The following is a 24,955-nucleotide window of genomic DNA, read 5'->3' on the forward strand; positions in this document are numbered from 1 at the left end:
AAAATCTCTCTTAACACTTGCAATTAAAGGCGTTACCCCATATTTATCACGATAAATATTTATCACCCATGTTGTTGCCTATTTCGGACACTCCCACAGAAGTGAATAGTCGCACATGCACACTAGTGCTTTATTCACACAGGGACTCTGCGATCCAGACAGAGACATATATAAGTACAGGTCAGTCAACAGCAGTCTGCGGACAGTTTCCAGGCAACAACATAAAATGCAATAGATATGCTAGCCTTCACCATTGTTGGCTGAGATATATGATCAGTGGTAACTCCCAGCCTTGATAACACAAGACTTCACTATAATAAAGCCGTATTCACACATTAGTGATGGTTCATGCGAACCAGGAAATGGAGATCTGCACCAATTCTGTGTTTTGAACCCATTGTCAGTGTTCACATACAGCCACAGATGCCAGGGGTGTAGCTATAAGGGGGTGCAGAGGTACCAACTGCTACCAGGCCCCAGACCCCGAGAGGGCCCTAAGACCCCAGTATTATAGATGGCAGATGCTAAGTGGGGGCCCCATTACTTGCTTGAGGCCTAGAAGCTTCAAGTTCTCCGATGCATTTACCTGAGGTCTGAACAAGGCCTTAGTCCTGCCTCTGTATCTGACAAACACGTACTACACATCATTCATAAAATACTAAAATAAAACATACGGTTTATTTAAGTGTTTCCAAATAAAATACAAACGTAAAAAAAACCCAGCAAAAACCAATTCTTCTAGTTTATACATTTAGCTATTTACATGTCAGAAAGTGCTTCTGTTCCCATGATGCAACATGTTCTAGTGAAACACAAAAATAGGTCATCTTCTATATACATTCCTATATCATTGCTATGTCAAAAACGTAACGACGGACACCTTACCCCGTGTGCTGGTAGTGTATAGGAAAGGCAAGAGACGGGCATTACACAGCGACCCGGTACGTTTCTGCCACTATAGGCCAATCTACACATTACACCTACGTCGTTGCAAATCCGCCACTTCTCTTAGGCCTCATGCACACGTGCGGCGGAGCAGGCCGAGGCTTCATCCCAATCATTATAGAGCAGGTCCTATCCTCTCCATATCAGAACACCCACTGGAATCAATGGGGGAACAAAAGGCAGTCAGATGTCATCAGAGTCCATTCCACTATAAAATTCCCTCTTGGATTGTAGCCGTATACTCACCCACTAACACCAACAAAATCAATATATCAACCGATAGCCAGAACTGGCAACTTATCTATTTGGAAACATACCCAGAGGGCCCTGTCATCAGATTTATGCTCCCCAACTATGGGGAACTATGAAATCCTGACAAGATCCCATAAGACACAATGTTATGTTCTCCACCGCAGGGTTCCAGAGAAAACTTCAGATAAAGCTTTAAAATGTGTTGGGTTTTTTTAAGCCCAGAAGACCCCTTTAGGCTGGGACCTCATGTAGCGTAAACTGCGGTGTTTTACATTACCTGCATAGGGGATGAGATTCTAGCAAATCCCTTCCATCCCTTCCAAAAATACGTACATGTGAAACGCTGCAATTGTCAAAATACGGGGCAGTTTTGGCAATCACAGCATGTCAATCATATCTACAGGAACGCTGGCTGTTTCCGTATTGTATAATGGAAGGAGAAAGGTTTCCTCTGCGGGTTGTCTGTGGAAAGTGCTGCGGGGAAACTGCGATGGTGTGGTGTAGCCCCACAGCGCTTTTTGGCTATGGCCTGCTACATGAGACCTTGATGGTTGGTTATCACCCTCAAAAAAAAAAAAAAAAAAATGTAAAAAAAATAATTTCACCTCATACTGTCCCAGGCAGGACTTTACCCAATTACCAACTTTAGAATCTATTACAAGAACAGGGCCTAGACCAGGGGTCGGCAACCATCGGCTCTCCAGCTGTTGTGAAACTACAACTCCCAGCATGCTCCATTCACTTCCATGGGAGTTCTAAGAACAGCAGTAGCAAGTATGCATGCTGGGAGATGTAGTTTTACAACAGCTGGAGCGCCAAAGGTAGCCTACCCTTAGCCTAGACACAGATCATCTAATATTACAGCTTTATTGTCTAAATAGGCCCAAGAAACTTCAATGACATCGACAGGCACTTGCTATGCATCCTATTATTTAATAACCTACAAAATGAATATGTAATGAGGACCAAACAAATTAAAATAGGAAGAGTGTGACCGCTACATCAAAATACACACGAGGCTGTAGTCTTACCATGGAGAAACAGGAGTTGAACAGAAAGACTGATGGCAAAGGTAACCCTAACCTTTTAAGGGGGCATCCACACGGACAGTGGCACTGACTCTGGCATGATAACTCTTGGCAGAATCAGCGCTATTTTTTAAACAAAAAACACTCCCATAGACTTCAATGGGTTCCATTTTCCGCACAGAACCCATTGAAATCAATGTGAGGCTTTTTAACCCATTGATTTCAATGTGCTCCACACAGAAAACAGAACCCATTGAAGTCAATGGGAGTCTTATCAGCGCCGATTCTGCCACGAGTTATCGCGCCAGAATCATCGCCACTTTACTCCGTGTGAATGCCCCTTTAGATGTTGTTCAATGCCAGAGACAAATCAAAATCTCCTGACCTGGTAGAACTGACTAATAAACAGTCTACGGCGTTTAGTGGGTGTACAATTGTATGATTTATCTTTATGATTGCGCTTAGTAAAACAGGAGCTTTGGAGCTCTGTATTGGAATCCTATGAGTAAATCGCAATGGCTCAAAAGGTAGCCCATTGTCATACCATGTCACAAGTACCTGATCCTATTCCGCTTTCTTCTGTATCCCGTACGTTACCAATAAGTAAAGGGAGGAAAACAAAACTTTATTTACAACCAGTTAGTCCAAACAAGATTCTCGCTAGAAATTTCTGTATTAAATCAGTTTTCAATACTAAATGGTTATATTATTCTGTAATATAAATAAGCATCTGTACCAATACACATAACAATGAACTGAACGGGCCATAGAAAAATACAATGCACTATGGGGGAAGCACAAAGCCAGAGACAGAAGTGAGAATGCAGAGTCCTGGGAACGGTATATACAATGAGAAGGGCTGCACTTGACAAGAGTTTTTCTCCTGGAAACAGGGTCCCTTTAATTCCTATGCATTGCCATTGCGTCATCGGGTCTTACAGAGACACAATGCTGACATCTCAAGGCCAAGTGCGTCCCTGTGGAGTTGGCTGGAGATCATATTCTTCTTGGTTTACAGTGTCAGTTCCATAGGATCAGTCAGTGTCTGAAAGACAAAAAGTGAGGTATCATTTTACAACGATTGGCGTATAAAAAAAAAAAAAGGGGTTCTCTGGCCCCTAATGCATATTTTATATTGATTAATAATGCACGGGATAGAACACCAGTAGCTGATCTGTAGGGGTCCGAGGCACGGACCTCGCACAGATCAACTGGCAGACTCAGGGTGATGGAAACTACAGCACAACTAATAGGAGAGCAGCTGCAGTACCCTGTAACCGCTACAAGTAATAGCAGAGCAGCTGCAGTACCCTGTAACCGCTACAAGTAATAGGAGAGCAGCTGCAGTACCCTGTAACCACTACAAGTAATAGCAGAGCAGCTGCAGTACCCTGTAACCACTACAAGTAATAGCAGAGCAGCTGCAGTACCCTGTAACCACTACAAGTAATAGGAGAGCAGCTGCAGTACCCTGTAACCACTACAAGTAATAGGAGAGCAGCTGCAGTACCCTGTAACCACTACAAGTAATAGGAGAGCAGCTGCAGTACCCTGTAACCACTACAAGTAATAGGAGAGCAGCTGCAGTACCCTGTAACCACTACAAGTAATAGCAGAGCAGCTGCAGTACCCTGTAACCACTACAAGTAATAGCAGAGCAGCTGCAGTACCCTGTAACCAGTACAAGTAATAGGAGAGCAGCTGCAGTACCCTGTAACCAGTACAAGTAATAGGAGAGCAGCTGCAGTACCCTGTAACCACTACAAGTAATAGGAGAGCAGCTGCAGTACCCTGTAACCACTACAAGTAATAGCAGAGCAGCTGCAGTACCCTGTAACCACTACAAGTAATAGGAGAGCAGCTGCAGTACCCTGTAACCACTACAAGTAATAGGAGAGCAGCTGCAGTACCCTGTAACCGCTACAAGTAATAGGAGAGCAGCTGCAGTACCCTGTAACCGCTACAAGTAATAGGAGAGCAGCTGCAGTACCCTGTAACCGCTACAAGTAATAGGAGAGCAGCTGCAGTACCCTGTAACCAGTACAAGTAATAGGAGAGCAGCTGCAGTACCCTGTAACCACTACAAGTAATAGGAGAGCAGCTGCAGTACCCTGTAACCACTACAAGTAATAGGAGAGCAGCTGCAGTACCCTGTAACCACTACAAGTAATAGGAGAGCAGCTGCAGTACCCTGTAACCACTACAAGTAATAGCAGAGCAGCTGCAGTACCCTGTAACCACTACAAGTAATAGGAGAGCAGCTGCAGTACCCTGTAACCACTACAAGTAATAGGAGAGCAGCTGCAGTACCCTGTAACCACTACAAGTAATAGGAGAGCAGCTGCAGTACCCTGTAACCAGTACAAGTAATAGGAGAGCAGCTGCAGTACCTTGTAACCGCTACAAGTAATAGGAGAGCAGCTGCAGTACCCTGTAACCGCTACAAGTAATAGGAGAGCAGCTGCAGTACCCTGTAACCAGTACAAGTAATAGGAGAGCAGCTGCAGTACCCTGTAACCGCTACAAGTAATAGGAGAGCAGCTGCAGTACCCTGTAACCACTACAAGTAATAGGAGAGCAGCTGCAGTACCCTGTAACCAGTACAAGTAATAGCAGAGCAGCTGCAGTACCCTGTAACCAGTACAAGTAATAGCAGAGCAGCTGCAGTACCCTGTAACCGCTACAAGTAATAGGAGAGCAGCTGCAGTACCCTGTAACCACTACAAGTAATAGCAGAGCAGCTGCAGTACCCTGTAACCACTACAAGTAATAGGAGAGCAGCTGCAGTACCCTGTAACCGCTACAAGTAATAGGAGAGCAGCTGCAGTACCCTGTAATCACTACAAGTAATAGCAGAGCAGCTGCAGTACCCTGTAACCACTACAAGTAATAGCAGAGCAGCTGCAGTACCCTGTAACCACTACAAGTAATAGGAGAGCAGCTGCAGTACCCTGTAACCACTACAAGTAATAGGAGAGCAGCTGCAGTACCCTGTAACCAGTACAAGTAATAGGAGAGCAGCTGCAGTACCTTGTAACCGCTACAAGTAATAGGAGAGCAGCTGCAGTACCCTGTAACCGCTACAAGTAATAGGAGAGCAGCTGCAGTACCCTGTAACCAGTACAAGTAATAGGAGAGCAGCTGCAGTACCCTGTAACCGCTACAAGTAATAGGAGAGCAGCTGCAGTACCCTGTAACCACTACAAGTAATAGGAGAGCAGCTGCAGTACCCTGTAACCAGTACAAGTAATAGCAGAGCAGCTGCAGTACCCTGTAACCAGTACAAGTAATAGCAGAGCAGCTGCAGTACCCTGTAACCGCTACAAGTAATAGGAGAGCAGCTGCAGTACCCTGTAACCACTACAAGTAATAGCAGAGCAGCTGCAGTACCCTGTAACCACTACAAGTAATAGGAGAGCAGCTGCAGTACCCTGTAACCGCTACAAGTAATAGGAGAGCAGCTGCAGTACCCTGTAACCACTACAAGTAATAGCAGAGCAGCTGCAGTACCCTGTAACCACTACAAGTAATAGCAGAGCAGCTGCAGTACCCTGTAACCACTACAAGTAATAGCAGAGCAGCTGCAGTACCCTGTAACCACTACAAGTAATAGGAGAGCAGCTGCAGTACCCTGTAACCACTACAAGTAATAGGAGAGCAGCTGCAGTACCCTGTAACCACTACAAGTAATAGGAGAGCAGCTGCAGTACCCTGTAACCAGTACAAGTAATAGCAGAACAGCTGCAGTACCCTGTAACCACTACAAGTAATAGCAGAGCAGCTGCAGTACCCTGTAACCACTACAAGTAATAGCAGAGCAGCTGCAGTACCCTGTAACCAGTACAAGTAATAGCAGAACAGCTGCAGTACCCTGTAACCACTACAAGTAATAGCAGAGCAGCTGCAGTACCCTGTAACCACTACAAGTAATAGCAGAGCAGCTGCAGTACCCTGTAACCACTACAAGTAATAGCAGAGCAGCTGCAGTACCCTGTAACCACTACAAGTAATAGGAGAGCAGCTGCAGTACCCTGTAACCACTACAAGTAATAGGAGAGCAGCTGCAGTACCCTGTAACCAGTACAAGTAATAGGAGAGCAGCTGCAGTACCCTGTAACCAGTACAAGTAATAGGAGAGCAGCTGCAGTACCCTGTAACCAGTACAAGTAATAGGAGAGCAGCTGCAGTACCCTGTAACCACTACAAGTAATAGGAGAGCAGCTGCAGTACCCTGTAACCGCTACAAGTAATAGGAGAGCAGCTGCAGTACCCTGTAACCAGTACAAGTAATAGGAGAGCAGCTGCAGTACCCTGTAACCACTACAAGTAATAGGAGAGCAGCTGCAGTACCCTGTAACCAGTACAAGTAATAGGAGAGCAGCTGCAGTACCCTGTAACCAGTACAAGTAATAGGAGAGCAGCTGCAGTACCCTGTAACCAGTACAAGTAATAGGAGAGCAGCTGCAGTACCCTGTAACCAGTACAAGTAATAGGAGAGCAGCTGCAGTACCCTGTAACCAGTACAAGTAATAGGAGAGCAGCTGCAGTACCCTGTAACCGCTACAAGTAATAGGAGAGCAGCTGCAGTACCCTGTAACCAGTACAAGTAATAGGAGAGCAGCTGCAGTACCCTGTAACCACTACAAGTAATAGGAGAGCAGCTGCAGTACCCTGTAACCACTACAAGTAATAGGATTCCTTAAATCATCAGTATGAAATGCAAAACGGAAGAGCAGTGTATACAATAAAACACAGCAAATAGAGCAGGAAGAGGGTGCAAGGAAATAATAATCCTTATTAAAAGGGTTGTGCCACATTACGCCCTATTAATAGTATAAGGAATAACTTCATAACTTCCAAGAGGTCAGCACTGATCCCAAAGACAGGGCTCTAGTGACCATAGCCTGATGGAGTGGCAGGCTAAGCATGTGCACTGCTCCCCATTCGTTCTCTACGGCAGAGCTTACTCTAGCCCAGTAGTCGCCAACCTTTTTTGCAATGGAACCAATTTTCCATGGCCTGGCAGGTCGGGATTGAGGTAGGGCAGGGCTTTGGTAATATGGGTGCGGGGTTATGGAGGGGGTTGGATTTTAGTGCATACTTATTTAATGACATTTATAATGTGACAACTCACCATAGGTTCAGAATGAGTAGGAGCACCGGGTGGGACAATTGACATATCTAGCTGCCCAATAACATCCAGAGCTCCTCATCCCCCAACTCGCAGAACATACAGCTAGCAGGAGGGGAAAGGGGGCTGGACACGTGTGACATTCTTGTCTCTGCTCCATCTCAATCTATTACAGCACTGGACCTAAAGCCCACTACCCATTTGAACAAAATTGTAACACATGAGCCCAGTTTATAGAATCAGGCTTTGACAAATCATAGTGTGATCTAGGAACAACCTTGTGTAGGATCAGGCTCATACAACCCTGTTGTGAAGGTTCACATCTGCACTGGTCTCAGTGTCATTCGGGTCCGCCAGGGGACTGTACATGGATCCCTGGCAAACCCGTCTGAAACTAGTGGGGAGAAAAGTTCTCCATACAGGACTCTTCTCTCTGTGGCAATGTGAACATCCAAAGAGGGCTGTTAGCGGGGAAGTTTAGGATCACTGAAGATCCTACTCCTGGGACCTCCTGGGTTTTCCTCCCAAGTCCACCAAGTGAATGTAGCTGGCTATGTGCTCAGTCAGTCCAATAAAAGTGAATGGAGTGGGGGCCACGGAGATGTAATTCCGCTCTGTCCACCTAAGAAATTCGCTGCTGGTGCCCAGTGGTTGGGACTAGCAATCCTGGGGAGAAGAGATAACGGTTAGTAGGAAACTCCCTTTAAATAGGAAAAAGGAAGGTACTGCAACCGAGGATGTGTGCAAGCCTGACCTTACGTATTATATGCCACCTGCTGTAGTTAGAATAAAGACCTTCGCTGGTCACAACAATAACCCAGCCCTTCCTCAGTTGGCAGTGACAGCATAAAGTAGTCACTGACTACTGGGGGGCAAAAACTGATGAAGTCAGGGGAGCCTGGTACAATGTGTTACAAGTAGCACAAGGTGATGTGCCCATACCTGGCTGCAATGTGTTCAATGTGTACTCCATCCCCCTTTCTTAATGTGCAGCAATCTCTGCTGTACGTTCATGGAGGGGCGGGGGGGGGGGCGTTACACTGTAAACCACATCTCTAGCAGTATATCCTGCTTTATAGACAGCTAGAAACCACAACACTTCCTTACCTAGTTTGACAACTGGCGGCTGAAAGGAGGCCAAGTCCGCACTGGTTTCCTGAGAACTGGGCTCCCAAGACTCGCTGTTTTCAGATGGCTCTATAGACTCCTCCTTGGATTTGATCTCTGGTTTCTCTTCGCCGGTGGACTGTGGGTCCTCACCCCCCTCCTCCAATAGAGGACGTTTGTCTTCCTCCGATTTTTCTGCAATCCAAGACCTAATTTCGTCGGCAGACATCCCAGTCTTGTCGCACAAGTCGTCCAGATCTTCCTCCCTCAACGAATGCCACTTCCTGTAGTAATCCAGAAGTGGCTTCACGTACAGGCCTTTAGAGTCCGCAAACACTCTCTTGTAGTTATCATACCACTTTAAGTTGCCATTTTTATAGGAATACCTGCAGTCCCCAAACCAGCGTACAATTTCTGATCGGGTAAGTCCAGTTTGCTCCGCCATGCTGTCATACTCCTCGGTCGATGGCCATTGGGTTTTAACAAACATTTGCTTTAAGCAGTCCCGCTGCTTGGCCGTCTTCTTCGTCGAAGGCCTACTCTTTTGAGGCGTTGATGGCCTACTGCTGCCATTGCTGGGCACACTATAATCGTCCTTTGAGGCCTCTGTATTGTCTCCCGATTCAGTCACCCGAAGAGCCTTCAGATTGATCTTTATTGGGTTGACTTTTCTCTCCGACACCGGAGAATTGTTTTCTATGACAGAAGACACGAGGTCATCAAAAGTTTTATCAGAGCTGTCCATCTCTTCGGCAGAAACCTCCTCCTCCTCTTCATACCGCGCTTGCTCTCGCTTGAGTTCTTCGGCGATCTTTTTGCGTTTTTCCGAGAACCAGGTATCTATTTCACGTCTTGTCATTTTAGTCTCAGTCCGTAACCTATTTACCTCCTCGTCGGAAGGTTCATTATTTTGTGCAAAACTATTCTCCAGAGCTCTTAGCTGCTCCGGCGCCCTCTCCTTGTATCTGGTGGCTGTAAAGTCTGGTGTCTGATGCCATGACTGTCGTCGTGGGGTATGTGATGGGGTATGTGATGGAGTATGTGAGGCTGTATGACTTGTCGGAAGTGCAAAATCAGCATCTGTCATGGTATACAATATATCAGAGTTGGGGTCGGCTACCTGGTCACTCGTGCCTATCCCATACGAGGCTGGTTTGTTACGGAAGTGATATCTTTTATCGCTAAACCATTTCCTAACATCTCTGGTTGTCAAACCTGTAATTCTGGTAAGTCTTCCAACTTCGCCATGTGAAGGAAACTGACTTTTGCAAAAGCTGCTTTTCAGAGCACTAAGCTGTTGGCGTGACTTTTTGGACCGAGCCGTAGGATCGTACGCGTTTGGCGATGGCATACCTGGTGAAGTATTATGATAATCAAAGTCCATGACCTCGGTTTTGGTGTCCTCGGACACCACAGAGGGAACGGTTATGGGCAAGGACGTAGCAGATCCATGAATCCCATTTGTTAAAAGGGGCTGAGTTACGAGCAATCCCCCCGCTCCTTGCGGTTGACTAACAATCTGACCTGGAAGAGTGGCCTGGATAAGGTGCTGGACGTTATTTGCGTTGGCGACGAGCGGTGCATTGAGAACGGTTATAGTTGGCTGCGGTATGGGCTGAGGAATGGACTGGATTACGGTATTAAACATTTTCTTTCTGGAGTCTTCGATCTCCTCAGGTGACCAACTAATGCCCTGTTTAAGTCTTTGTGCCGTAAACCAGATTTTGATCTGCTCTTCGGGGTATTTTGTCACAACGGTTAGATAGCAGAGCTCGGCTTTTGTGGGGTAAGGGAATTTATTGAAAGAGTTCTTTAGGAAGGAGTTTGAGTCCATGGATGAATTATAGGTCGGAATGCTACTCAAAGGAATCATTACTTTCGGAAGCGATTTGGCGGTGGGAAGTTGGTGGCTTTGAGTCTTCTGGACAGATTGCTTCGGTAAAACTGGTGTAATGATGGTGGCTGGAAGTTTTGGCTGTATTACAGACTGCGGAGAGTTTAGGGATACTAACTGTGTCACCCCCGTTTGCAGTACAGGAACTGTCCCTATTATGGAGCCATTCAGAATGGTGGAATTGACAATGTTGTTGATGCTACTTGTAGAAACGGACCCATTCCTAAGTGTTGTGCGGGTCTTTTTCTCGAAGTCTTCACCCACGTGGTTGGCGATTGACTTCTTTCCGTCGCCCCTGTTTTTCACACTCTTCGCTACAGGTGGTTTAGTAAAAGATAGTACGGAGTAATCGTCAGCACGATGGACGCCCAAATCCTGATGGATGTTGTTGGTGCCTACACTTTGCTCCACGACGGTGTAATTCTGGTGCTTGGCCACAGTCCAGGAAAGATCGACGTTGCCACAGTGGCTATCCGAGTTGTGAGATTCCAGTTCCTTAGGGTCTTTTACTAGAAAGCTGCATACAATACAGACATAGGAGGGATCGTCCCTAAAGTCAAGGTGCTTGGTGTTCATGTGTTCAACAAACGGACTGGTCTCATTTGAGCCGTAGTTACAATATTTGCAAAAATAGCTCATGCCGTCGACGTTTTCATGCCCATTAGTGAGAAGATCCGGGTCGCCATCCATTAGATCTGTGGCCGGCAAGATCTCATGGGACTCATCTTTGGAGTTTTCTTCAGATATTTCCGTGTTACTCTCTACTGCCAAGGCCTTGATGGGTATCATACAAGGTGTGGTGGACTTTCTTTTGCTGGCCATAGTGTTTTATTTTATGTTCCACAATGCCAATATCGGAAGGTAAAGTTTTAGATCAAAAAAATCAGGTGGATGGTCTGTGAGACATTACACTTGGACCAAGATGACTCATAGACCTAAGAAAGAAGAAAATATAAATTAATTTTATTCATTCAGATTTCATACAATTCATAACTCATTCCTTTGGGCGGTCCTTCAGAAGCTTTCTATAGAAGTGTGGACACCGAAATAGCGCTCAATGACTCTGTAGGACCGCCCACCAGACTCCTAAGCAGAGCATGGATGCAACAGTACACCACATCTTTACAGTGCTCTGGTCCCAAAATGGCCACATGGCCGGAACCCGTGCACATCGTAGGTGCAATGTTATTCAATGTAAGATGCAGATGGAATGGTCTGGTTACATGCCAATCCATCCGTACTCAGGACTGGAGCACTGTGTAACCAGGAGGTAGAGGTGCGCACCGAGGACATGGGTACACCACATACGTGTAAGCCCAACAGTAAGATGCTAATAATGCTGTTTCCATTCCATTTGTAAACATTAGGATAAGACCGTAGACCTTTTGCAATAAAGCAGAAGTCCTCAGGCTCAGGGAAGGGGAAGACAGACAACCAAAACACCCCCTCCCCTTCCCCAGCACCTACTGCACCCAAAAACTTCAGCCATTTTAATTTTTAAAATTTTCCAGTAGCTGCTGCATTCCCACTCCCCCCCCCCCCCCAGGCTTATACTCGAGTCAATAAGTTTTCCCAGTTTTTGTGGTAAAATTAGGGGCCTCGGCTTATATTCTGGTCAGTTTATACTCCAGTATATATGGTAGTTAAATTGAGGAATATTAACATACGGCAAGTTTTACAACCGGCGCACCTGCCGCAGCAGAATCCCCCCCCCCCCCCATTCAGATGGCTACTAGAATATAAGAGCCATCAATAACAAGGCCAAGTTCACGTATCCAGAGGAAACTCTTAATCCTTTTCTCCCTGTTAGACTAGTTCTTAATGCTGGAAAATGAAGCAGACAGTAAATATTTTGCAGTGACTTATATGGCACAGTTCACACATCCTGGTTGTAATGCCTTTGTGCTTTCCTTGTAGTGGCAAAAATAAGTTCTATCCAACTTCTACACAACCAGCAAGTATTCCTAAGGGATTGTTCACATGGCATCTTTTATGGACTGAAAAAATATAGAGTCAATTTCATGAGAAACCCTCCTGTAAAACACTGGAGTTCTGGGGTTGCATCTTCATTCGGCAGAATTGTCAGGCACAAGAATATCCACAAAACACACAAATAGCAAACAAGCGCACTCGGGGTGTACTCTCTGCCTCCTGCTAACTTCATAGGGGTAAAGATCAGCTTCTAAATGCTTCATGTCACCTTGTTACTTATTATTATTGCTTTTTTTTTTTTTTTTTTCAAATCGGTGCCATAAAAACAGGGCAGTGGAGTCGTTGTCAGAGCTCGGAGCAATTTTGGCTGAAGTCGGAAAATAAAGTTGTAGATTCCAAAACGATTATTTGTAATTACATGGTACAACTATTATATATTGTATAATTAACTCAAAGTATTTACTTTCACACAAATCAAACCGCTGTTTCATGAATTTGAGAATCTTTGGGGTATGTTCACACGGCAGAAACCAAATTCCACTATGTGAAATCTCCGCGTGGCGAGCCACGACAGGATGGCGATGCAGTGCATTGGGCATTCCATCGCGGCATCCCGAATGAATGGGCCTAATCGGGAGCGAGTCTCAGGCCACGAAATCAGCAGCAAGATAGGGTATGTCGCTTCTTTTTTCCGCTAGCTAGCGGAAAAAAAATGTGAGCGGCTCCCATTGAAATAGGAGCCTTTTTAGCAGGCGAATTTTGAGGTGGATTCTGCGTCAATATCCGCCTGCAAAACACTCCTTACTGCTTCTATTTGTCCACGGCTGTCAGACTTTTGTGAAGGAGTCGGAGTCAGAGCTGTGGAAAGACGGACAACTGGGAGTCGGGATCGGTTTTGAATGGAGTCAAAAAAGTTAGCGTTGTCACAGGATGAGAGCAACGGACATGATTTAAATGATAGATGCAGACAGAGCACATGTCATCTAGTATCTGTCAGCATTCACCCCATGTAAAAACAGGAGAGAAGCTTTCCTTCAGTCATTTTTACTTTTATGACTGAGGAAAAATCCTGCAGTCCCTGAAGACTTTCCGTCATGTTTTATACATTACAGTCAATGGGAACAGACAGCGACAGGGGGGGATCCCTCTGTACAATACTCTACGGCCATTAATGTCACCCTATGACTGATAACAGCAACGGACTATAATAACAGTAGTGTGAACATAGCCTTACCATCTCGAAAAAAGAAATGCATTATACAATTAGAAATAATTACCATATAGTCATATATGTGTATAATGAGTAGAATGCATTCGTTATTATATACGGTATATACTTTCATAGGAAGTCAGTCAGTAGCTTTTCATGAATTACTACCATGGCTGTCAGCCATTTATGAAGGAGTCAGTGGTCTTATCTACAGCCATGCTGATATTCTGATATATGGCGACTATATTGTGAAAATAACAGAGCCAGCGCTGTGAGTAACTTCAGCCTGTGTACATCACTACAGAATAGGTTGGCGCTATACAGGTAATATGATAAGTCCTTCCATTCTGCACAAGGCTGATGAAACCCAAAATCCCGTCTTCTAAAGTACAGACAAAAAACCGGAGAATTATCAGGAAGCCATTACATAACCGAGCACAATATGAGGAACATTCCCAGAAAACTAAACGTCAAGTCCCAGAAAACCCGGAACACGAAATAACCTACAATCAGAGCAACGCACTTGTGTGCAGTCACAGGCCTGGTTATATAATAAAAGGCCCCGATCCGTCTGCAATTCCAAGTGGCCAGAATGGAAAGAGATTGACACGCGGCCAAGTAACACCAGAACAGTGTGTTCTGCCATCTGCAGACTTTGCTGGGTTCAGTCATGGAAAAATACTGTGCAGAAACAAGGACGGAGCAGCGAGAATCTACAGAGCAAAAACATACACATGAAATATTACAAACACATCATCGTGTGCACGCCAATCTAGGGCACAGGTTATGGCAATCTGTAGGGGGCGCTCACCGGCGTACAGCATCGTGATGAATAAGCTGTTCTGGAACTGACAGGCTTTTTATGCTCAGACTGTAAAGCTGGCCATTGACGTGCGAAACCTTCACGGACGTTACCCCATCCCCCATATTAAATCGTGTGTGTTTGGCACAGCCGAGGGAGGTGAAAAACGCACTTGGCTGACATCTCCTACGCCATAGAGAATAGCAAATAGTCCAAAGGCGGATCTGACTGAAAACTCTCAGCAAGTCTGTCTGATATCCAGTAGAGGAATACTGAAAATCTCTACTATTATGCTAGCCTTCTATTTTATGTAGAAAAGGTGGCGGGATGGGAGAAGTCTACCCAACCCAGGGTCCCCAGTCTAGGGGGTAAGCTGTTGTGTGTACATGAGGAGTATATAATGTCTACCTTACACAATACACAGAGAAAAGTGCTCTCAGAACCATATAGGACATCGCCAAATACTGACCTGTATAGGAGTGAATAAAACACTGCGGGTGGGATAGAAAACTTACTATTAGCTGCAGAAGCCTGTTTGTCATAGCCTTTGCTTTTCACTCACTCCAAATCCCTCCATAGACTTCTGTGGGCACTGGTAATCTCTATCATATAACCCTATATATCACAGAGCTCAGCTTCTCTCCTCTATCATATAACCCTATATATCACAGAGCTCAGATTCTCTCCTCTATCATATAACCTATATATCACAGAGCTCAGCTTCTCTCCTCCATCATATAACCTATATATCACAGAGCTCAGCTTCTCTCCTCTATCATATAACCCTATAAATCACAGAGCTCAGCTTCTCTCCCTCTATCATATAACCCTATAAATCACAGAGCTCAGCTTCTCTCCTCTATCATATAACCCTATATATCACACAGCTCAGCTTCTCTCCTCTATCATATAACCCTACATATCACAGAGTTCAGCTTCTCTCTTCTATCATATAACCCTATATATCACAGAGCTCAGCTTCTCTCCTCTATCATATAACCTATATATCACAGAGCTCAGCTTCTCTCCCTCTGTCATATAACCCTATAAATCACAGAGCTCAGCTTCTCTCCTCTATCATATAACCCTATATATCATAGAGCTCAGCTTCTCTCCTCTATCATATAACCCTATATATCATAGAGCTCAGCTTCTCTCCTCCATCATATAACCCCATATATCACAGAGCTCAGCTTCTCTCCCTCTATCATATAACCCTATATATCACAGATCTCAGCTTCTCTCCTCTATCATATAACCTATATATCACAGAGCTCAGCGTCTTTCCTCTATCATATAACCCTATATATCAGAGCTCAGCTTCTCTCCTCTATCATATACCCCTATATATCACAGAGCTCAGCTTCTCTCCTCTATCATATAACCCTATATATCACAGAGCTCAGCTTCTCTCCTCTATCATATAACCCTATATATCACAGAGCTCAGCTTCTCTCCTCTATCATATAACCCTATATATCACAGAGCTCAGCTTCTCTCCCTCTATCATATAACCCTATATATCACAGAGCTCAGCTTCTCTCCTCCTACCATATAACCCTATATATCACAGAGCTCAGCCTGTCTTCTTCATATCCTGCTCTCAGATATGGCACCATTCAGGTTTTACTTCTTTTACTCCATTTTCGCAGGCTATGAACGGCCACAGAGTTATTTTCTAACATGTTAGCAGGAAATTGATAGGCAATATGTATCAGAAATGACAAAGTTCATGCTCTCTGGCATTTCAATCTTAACACACTCCTGTAGAGATCCGTGCCAGGAGTTTTATAGGCCTATTTTATCATCAGAGACAAAATGAATGGAGAAAGAATCATATCCACACTAATGTCTGGTGTTAAGTGACGGGGAAAAGGTCACTTGGGGCGTCTGAGGCCCTGGAGGAGAAATATTACAATAACTAAACCTGAGATAGAATTTATTGCCGTGTGGTATAACCTGTGTCGGTGCTGCGGGCTACCCTGCACGGTCGCTGTACTCGGGGTGCGACGCTCACGTTGTGTTTTTCCATCCTTGGTCTCAAACTTCCACAGTATAAATAAATGACATCGCGCATGATCAGATTGCTGCAGGAGGGCCGGGCGTAGCGAAGCGTGTCGAAAATCTGACCCACAATCAGCCTGACAGGCAAAAGGAAAGAGTGAAGCGGAACAGATTGGGGCTGGCGGACTGCAAGCATTCGTGCACATGGAGGCCCAGCTAACAAGTAAAAACGAGGCACAAAGCCTCTTGTATTGTGTCCGGGAACTAAAAGAGTCACCCACCTGATAGCAGGAGACGATACATTTATAAGGTATACACATCAATAACGGAAAAAACAAAAAACTTCTCTAGTCCAAGTCTCTGAGTGAATGTGAGCACCCCCACCATGCCAGACTAAACTACACTAGGACCTAAAATACCGACTATAGGAACACCTGGTTAGGCCGCGTCATGTCAGCGTACGTCTCACCAGTAATCCATCATACGGATATTATCCCATCAGTCTTCATAGCTGCATATAGGAACATGGGAAAACACCCTTTAAAAGGAAATTTCCAGGCTAAATAATTGCTTACCTAAGCTTAGCCCAGAGGGGTAGGGGGTCCCCACAGCGTTATGCCTAAATCCCTATGTAATACTAACCCCTCCGATAGCAGAGATCAGCCCTCGTATCTGCTGCCCATGTGGAGGTCACTGTACTGAACTCTCCGAGCGGGAGAGACGGGTGCCCGGCCATGACCTATCCTGAGGATAACAGATCTGGAATAGCTAGGTAATGGGGTTATCCACATTAAATATTATCCTTAACATAAGCCATCAATTTTAGATGACTGTTAGGACCCCCACTGATCAGCCGTTTCCCAGTGCAGGCAGCTGCCAGTATTGTTTATGTGCGGGGTCTGCTCTTGATAATGGCAGTCGGAGGACTATAAAGTCTCTGCCATACTGATGCAGCATTTATAACGGTCTCTATGTAGAATATGCTGTAAGGAGGGGGAGGGGGCCCCAGGACAAACTCATGGATCTTGTTTCATTGTAAGATGCTGTTTAGTGTATGACTAAAGTGAGTAAGGCCCCGTTCCCAACGGAGTAAAGTGCCGCTCATGCTGACACGTAAACAGGTATCAGAGTGAGGCGCTTCAAAACACGTCCCATTGACTTCAATGGGTGCCGGCTTACACGCGCTACCCATTGAACTCAATGGGAGGCTTTTTTACCTATTGCTTTCAATGTGATACGCACGTAAGCCGGCACCCATTGAAGTCAATGGGACCTGTTCTGAAGCGCCTCACTCTGACACGTGTTTATGTGTCAGAATGAGCGGCGCGTTACTCCGTGGGAACGGAGCCCAAATCTGCTATTTATTCAGGGAGGACAATTCTAGCGATTATTTCCCTTCATAAACAGCAAACTCTTAACATTACGTTAGCCTATGTATCATTATATTGCTGCAAATTTTGTTTTCCTCCTTGGTTAAAAAGTGTTCCTCAAATATGGTAATGGGACCATTTTTAGGGTAAGTTCACGTGGAGTTTTTTGGTCAGGATTTTGAGGCCATATTCGCTTCAAAATCCTGACCAAAAAGACTGCACCCACTGAAATCAACGGGAGCCGCTAAGGAGTTTTTTCTGGCTTGTGCCGGCTCCCGGAAAAACAAGCAAGGTGCTCCTTCAGGCCATTTCACCTCACGCTTCGGCCTGAAGACTCTCCCTCCTCCGGACTAGGCCCATTCATTGGGCCTAATCCGTAGTGGAGTGCGTGGCTGGATACCGGTGCAGTGAGGCTGTAGCGGCCTACAATCCAAAAAAAAAAAACCCATGTGAACTTACACGAATACTGCTGCAAAAACCACCACATTATGGCTGAGGCCCCACATTGTGGAAATACAGCTTTTTTTTTTTGCTGCAGATTTTGTTGCAGTTTTTTGAGCCAAAGCTGAGAATGGCTACAAAAAGAATGGAAAATATATAGGAAGTTCTTCTACTGCTCCCTTCTGCTCAATTCACTCCCGACTTCGGCTCAAAAAACCGCAACAACAAAAAAAAAAAAAAGCCTCAGTCTATAGGTGTTTCTTTTAGGCCAGCATTTTGGGGTGAACAGGGACATGCTGCAGATTTTTCTTATAGGTAACAGTTGTGTAGTTATCCCTTGCCTTAAAGACTATGGGAAGTGATCAAACTATAACAGGGTCTGTGTGTGATCCATATTGCATCAGCGTGTCATCAGTATTTCATCCATTCATAGTGACGGTCTCTCCTAGGTATTACTGATCTATATGCAATAATGATGCAATATTAAAGATACACTGGTGACACTATGATGCAATGTCACCTGGAATATGTCTGTATTATGGATCTGGAATAGAATGTACTATGGGGATGGGATCACCTCTAGTAGTTTTATCCCCATGTGGCATATTTCTGGTGGAGCTGGCAGAAATCGTTTTTGGACATCCTCAAATACATTCTGTGCCAAGGCCGGTGCCATCTACAGGAAGGCACAGCGTGCTATAGAGCCCAACGATAAGTAAGGGGGGTTATGTCTTTAAATACAGTCACAGATTTCCCCCCTTCCCCATTAATCCGTGTGATAAAACGCAGGCATGTTCTCTCCGTGGAGAAGTGGCTGAAAGGAATGTTTTGTGTTTAGATGTGAAAGCTATAACTCAGTCCTGTGTATACGGATGGCGAGTGCTTAGAATCAGCGTTACATTACCCCGTATCAAAACTCATTTCAATCCCAAGGATAAATTAGGCTCAATGACTGTTAAAGGCATACTTAAAGGGAACGTGTTAGTATCTGTAAGCAGCATGACGTACTGACATGAACTAGGTTTTGCTCTGAAACACCAAGACCCTTGGTCAGGGGAGGGGGGAGATGTATCCATCAGGGTAAGTTCACACAGATTTTTGGTCAGGATTTTGAGGCCGTATCCGCCTCAAAATCCTGACCAAAAAGACGGCTCCCATTGAAACCAATGGGAGACGGTCAGATCTTTTTTCCAGAGAGCCAGTTTGTTCTGGCAGAGTCGCCTCGTGATTCGGACTGAAGACACTCACTCCCTCCCGACTAGGCCCATTCATTGGGCCTAATCCAGAGCGGAGTGCACGGCTGGATGCTGGTACAGTGCACCAGCATTAAGTCGCTGCTACCCGTCTTTTGGACCGCAACTTGAGGCGGCCTCTGCCTCAGGTTCCGGTCCAAAAAACCCTTTGTGAACTTACCATTAGGCCCCATCACCCATCTAGGCTCAGGCCCGGATTGCCTTCTGTACAAGGGGCCCTTAGCTGGTTCTCTCTGACTTCTCCCAGCCCAAGTCAGCTTGACTAACACCCACATAGAAGTTTTATGAGAACCAACTAGTGGATAATAGGAAAAGGAGACTATGGTGACTGTACCTGTCCGGTTTCTCCAATTAGGTGTACAGTGTTGCTCATCTTAGGCGATTTGTGTGTCACAATCCTATTCTGACACACCGCAAGCCAAATAATACAAGGTATAAACTTACATTAGGCCTCATATTTATCATGCAGCATCAGTCACTGTGATAAATCTGGTGTATTCCAGACTACCTAAGATTCCACTGTCCACCAGTAAATGAGGGGGGGGGGGGGCGCGATGTTTCCTCTGACATACTGCTAAGTTCACTGTAATGTTGGAGCTGGTCAGTATTTCACAGAACAAACCTACCCTCATGTTCCCTGTAACATTTATTTACTTAAGCTAAGGCCCCACATTGCGGAAACGCAGCTTATTTGCTTGCAGATTTGGCTGCGTTTTGTTTTTTTTGAGCCAAAGCCAGGAGTGGATTAAGTAGAAGTATAAAAGCTTCCTATATATTTCCCATCCCTCTTGTAGCCATTCTTGGCTTTGGCTGAAAAAAACGCAGCAAAATCTGCAACAAAAAAAAAGCTGCGTTTCCGCAATGTGGGGCCTCAGCCTTAAACTGGTTTTACTGAGGAGTCAAAATGTGAAATTTTCCTTTCTGGAGACCCAAATTGAGATGCATTCCAATTTGGTAAACCCGTTGCCATGCAGGATATCAAAGATTTCCAATGGCTGGAATCAATTTATCAACAACCTGAACAACAAAGACTCTGTTCACATGTTGCAATCACATTGTAGCCGCGGTGAGCTTTTGGCATCTGTCCCAGTCATTGGATTGTGGCTTGCAGAAATCCAGAGAAGGAAATCAGTCATTCAGTTTTAAAATGACGGACCCCAATATAGTCCACCAGGTTCTGCGTATAATGACTATTAGAGAGGTTGATCTGTCTGTTGCCCTGGTCCTCCGACTAACCAGAACAACAAACTGGCGTGAACCTAGTGTAATGTGTACGGTCACCTTTAGAAGTGACAAGCAACATGATGAATGAGACAACCCGAATAAAACAAATTTACTATATGGCCATTCCACATTTTAGGCTAAAATCTTTTTGCAGAGATTTGGATAAGTAGAACACAGGATGGTGGAATACAGCCGAACCCCCCCCAAAAAAAGGACACAAGGCATGCTGGGATGTGTAGTGTTGTGGCCACCAGCTAATACTATACTACCTAAATACAGGCATAGACCAGACCATCTCATACTGAGTCACATGTATCACTGTGGCTGCTGCATCTTTACATTGTCTACGTTTATAACACCTATTAGTGTAAGGTGAAATGGGACAAATCTGTAGCCCAATTTTTTTTGGTATTTTTTCAGATCTTAAGCCACACCACTTTCCCACAAAGCTACAACCCCTCGTCTGCCATGTTGGGAAAGTGTTATTGGAAACTAGATGAGGCAAATAGTATCAAAACATAGTACAGGAGTTCTATTGGAAACACAATAGTAAATGTGGCCCATTGTTATTCTCTCCATATACCTGCTGACTGCTAGAACAAACTGGCCCCAGCACGACCAAAAAGTCAACTCTGCTTTTTCTGGAGGCTGCATGGTATAGTCGCTGACCAACTTTATGGCGTCCAGAGAAAGCAGAGCTCATAGTAACTGATGAGGGGAGGGGGATCCTTCTTTCTTAACCAAAGCTAACCAGTGTCGGCACGGCCATCAACCCCTCAGCCATACAAAAGAAATTCTAGCACTAGGACATGGACTTGCAATCTTAAAGGGGTTGTCTGGGCATAGCTAAAAATTGTTCACAGGCAGGAGAAGGGTTAAAAGAACAAATGGAGCATTACTCACCTCCTGGATCACTCACCACTCCGACTCCGCTGCTTCCTGCTGCTTGTTTGTTGATCAGCAGCAACAGTGACGTCAGGATAATGGCACATGACCACTTTAGCCAATCACCGAGGGCACGCTGAGTGGGCGTCATGCAATGACATCACGCCAGCGACACGTGACGTCACTGCTGCAGTTCGACATGCAAGCAGTGGGAAGAAGCTGGAAGCTGAACTTCACAAGGGGAGTAGCGCCCTGTTTCTTATTTTAAAACCTCCCCTCCCAATGGACAATTTTTTTTGACAACCCCTTTAAGAAGCTATACATTTTCAATACCTGTTGGCTACTGGCCATGCTCAATTAGGCCAGACCTCTATTTGTCGAATGGGGAGGAAGAAGCTGCCGACCTCTTATCTCACCTAAGAGCCAAAGGACAGGCACTGAAATTCAATGTGCTGACCGTCATCTGTCCGGGAGAGTCAGATGGACCCCATACATCCTGCCAGTCCAGGCAACTCTGCACTGATGTGTAGGGCGGCCTGAACACATGAAGACAGATTGATCACAAAGACCGCTGAGCAAAAGGAGACATCACAACATGGTGAGGAGGACATCAAGTCAACATGTACAAGCTCACTGATGTTGGGGACTGGCAGGCAAGTATTTGGGAGCGACAGGAATGGTTCTGGAAGACTGATGGCAAAGAACTGCTAGTTATGGTGGATATGATCAACGCCAGAATTTGGCAGAGAGATAGCAATCTGATTACTCACCTCCTCACAAAATAAAGCACTGACTAATCTTGTCATCCACGTCAAACGGTAATAAACTACAGTATTAGACTGGGGGCACTAAAGGGAATTTATGGAATATAAGAGAGAAGTTACTGTTGTGGACGGAGCCAGAAACAGCTCAGAACTGCAGCCCTGCATCTACTACGGCAGGGGTCAGCAACCTTCCAGTGAAACTACAACTCCCAACATGCTCCATTCACTTCCATGGGAGTTCCAAGAACAGAAGAGCAAGAATGCATGCTGGGAGTTGTAGTACCGAAGGTTACCTACCCCAGTACTATTGCTTACGGCAACCAGATCAGCTGATGGTTTGGGGTTCAGGTGTTGGACTTCTGCCAAACAAATTCTGCTGGTCTATCCTGTGGACAGGTCTGCAGCCCAGCCCATAAACCCTCCAAATGAGACTGATAGAGACTGTACTCAGATATCGCCGTCCATTCCCCAGATACCTAAGGAACCCTAAAACTTGTGATCAGTAGACCCTTGAAGTAGCCTATCCTGTGTAGATGGGAAATCCCTTTAAAACAATAAGTAAAAGTTACTTTAAAGGGATTGTTCCAACTTAGATGGGCAAAGGCAAGTGATGAAGTCGGTAGGAGGTGGTGGTACAACCCCCCCATAAAGCTAGATGGTGCTTATATACAGGCACCAGCGGTGAGGCAGATCCTCGGACGTCCGTCATCAGGACAGTATAACTCATCACTACCAAAGGTGCGCCTTACTCATGGGAAGTGAGTCACACAGAAAAGCACAGTGATATTCACTCTCATGGAGAACGGAGGAGGGGGTGTAACTCCGGTCTAGGGGGAGGGCTCCATCCAGTACTAGACAACATGGTGGTGCGAGCTCAAGTGCCGGCCGTTCCTGCAACCGACTGGAATCCATACTGGGAAATGGGAAAAGTTGTGCAATGGACTTGCTCTCCTTCACGCCCACCTGGGGCGACGAATACACTATACATAGAAGTCAACTGCAACTTTGGCGCAACTTTATGTAACACAGAATTAAAGTAACGTATCACATATAGGGCGCTTCAATGCCTTGGTGCCCCCTCCGCTATACCAGGATTGGCTATAGGGCGCCCCCTCTGCTCCCCAGGTTGACAGAGTCACTGCTGGGCGACTAAGCACAGAATTACCTATAGCAAACCATACAGTCCTGGGCACCAGGCAGAGAATTGTGAATAGCGCCCCCTATTTATAATATAATATTATTTACTAGCCTACAGCCCACACACATGACTGCACTGCTTGTGTCCTGCCCCCCTGCAACACATTTTAAGGAGTCTTCAGCCACCCCCACCATATGCATGACCGACCCCCGTGCTTACCAGAAAATATAACGCACAAACACCGCAGCCAACCGCTTGTTTTTAACGTTACCAAAGCCCCGACCCATATCACTTACCGACTACCGGTGTCAGGGCCGCTCCGTTCTCCTCTCTCGACAGTTTCAGGGCCCGGGAGGAGGCGGAGCCGATAGCGATGTGAGAACCTAGTCCTAAAAGCTGATTGGCTATCTGACGAGCACGTGACCTCTGTAACGCTGGGCTGGGCAAACTCAAACCAGCGCCAACCGCCGACGGTATAGAGCGGCCCTGCGATGGAGAGAGGAGGGGGCGTGGCCTGCTGTGCTCACTGGCCGTGGCCAGGCCCCGAGTTTGTAACTACAAAGCTTTATTTATAAGGAAGTGTACACACGACCATGTGTCTTCTGTTTTGAAGGAATGTTTATGGTGCGAAGAGGAACGGCGTGTGTTGTTACACAAGTGTGTCCTAAGAAATAAAATATTTTACATAGAACAGAATTATGTCTGTAAGATAAAGAAATACATTATCTCATGACACTATTTGCATATAATTAAAGGGGCTTTCCATTCTTTATCAATTGAAGACTTGTCCTCAAATGAATGAGGATGAACTGCTATACAATGTACAGCACTAACGCTAGGTTCACACTTGTGCTCGGGTTTGCGTTTTTTCCATCCTCAAGCAGACCTGAAAAACGGGAACGCAATCTGCTTAAAAAATGGTTACCTGTGGCAAATTTAGCCCCACCCACTTTTGTGTTGACTCCACCCACTCATTAATTTTTCATTTTTCCACACACAGTATAATCCTCCTACAGTCACCCGTAAATTATATGTCCCCCCTCCATCTCTGCCCCCAGATTCATGTCCCCTCCATCTCTGCCCCCAGATTCATGTCCCCTCCATCTCTGCCCCCAGATTCATGTCCCCTCCATCTCTGCCCCCAGATTCATGTCCCCTCCATCTCTGCCCCCAGATTCATGTCCCCTCCATCTCTGCCCCCAGATTCATGTCCCCTCCATCTCTGCCCCCAGATTCATGTCCCCTCCATCTCTGCCCCAGATTCACATCTCCACATCTCTGCCCCCAGATTCATGTCCTCTCCATCTCTGCCCCCAGATTCATGTCCCCTCCATCTCTGCCCCCAGATTCATGTCCTCTCCATCTCTGCCCCCAGATTCATGTCCCCCCATCTCTGCCCCCAGATTCATCTCTCCACATTTCTGCCCTCAGATTCATGTCCCCTCCATCTCTGCCCCCAGTGTCATGCCGTCCTCTCCTTCATCTGCCCCCAGATTCACGTTCCACATTACACTTACCTTCTCCGTCGCAGCTCTCTGCGCGCCTCTCTCTCACTGGCGCACAGTTGTAGACACG

At 45.7% G+C, this 24,955-nt stretch overlaps 1 protein-coding gene across 3 annotated transcripts; it reads right to left on the minus strand.

Moving 5' to 3' along the window:
* Positions 1-724: 724 nt before the first annotated feature.
* On the minus strand, positions 725-23,763 carry ZHX3 (zinc fingers and homeoboxes 3). 3 transcript variants are annotated; one of them, XM_075277495.1, is made up of 3 exons: positions 23,677-23,763; positions 8,464-11,292; positions 725-3,270 (listed from the first exon to the last, which is right to left on the minus strand). In XM_075277495.1, the coding sequence occupies exons 2-3, from the start codon at positions 11,177-11,179 to the stop codon at positions 3,260-3,262; spliced, it is 2,727 nt and encodes a 908-aa protein (XP_075133596.1). In that variant the 5' UTR covers positions 11,180-11,292; positions 23,677-23,763; the 3' UTR covers positions 725-3,259. The 3 variants fall into 3 exon arrangements, with proteins under 3 accessions (XP_075133596.1, XP_075133597.1, XP_075133598.1); XM_075277496.1 differs by having other exon boundaries at positions 23,600-23,719; XM_075277497.1 differs by lacking the exon at positions 23,677-23,763 and adding an exon at positions 14,311-14,380.
* Between the last annotated feature and the right edge of the window lie 1,192 nt (positions 23,764-24,955).

This window comes from Leptodactylus fuscus, chromosome 6 (genome assembly GCF_031893055.1).
Source record: "Leptodactylus fuscus isolate aLepFus1 chromosome 6, aLepFus1.hap2, whole genome shotgun sequence".
Taxonomy (NCBI): domain Eukaryota; kingdom Metazoa; phylum Chordata; class Amphibia; order Anura; family Leptodactylidae; genus Leptodactylus; species Leptodactylus fuscus.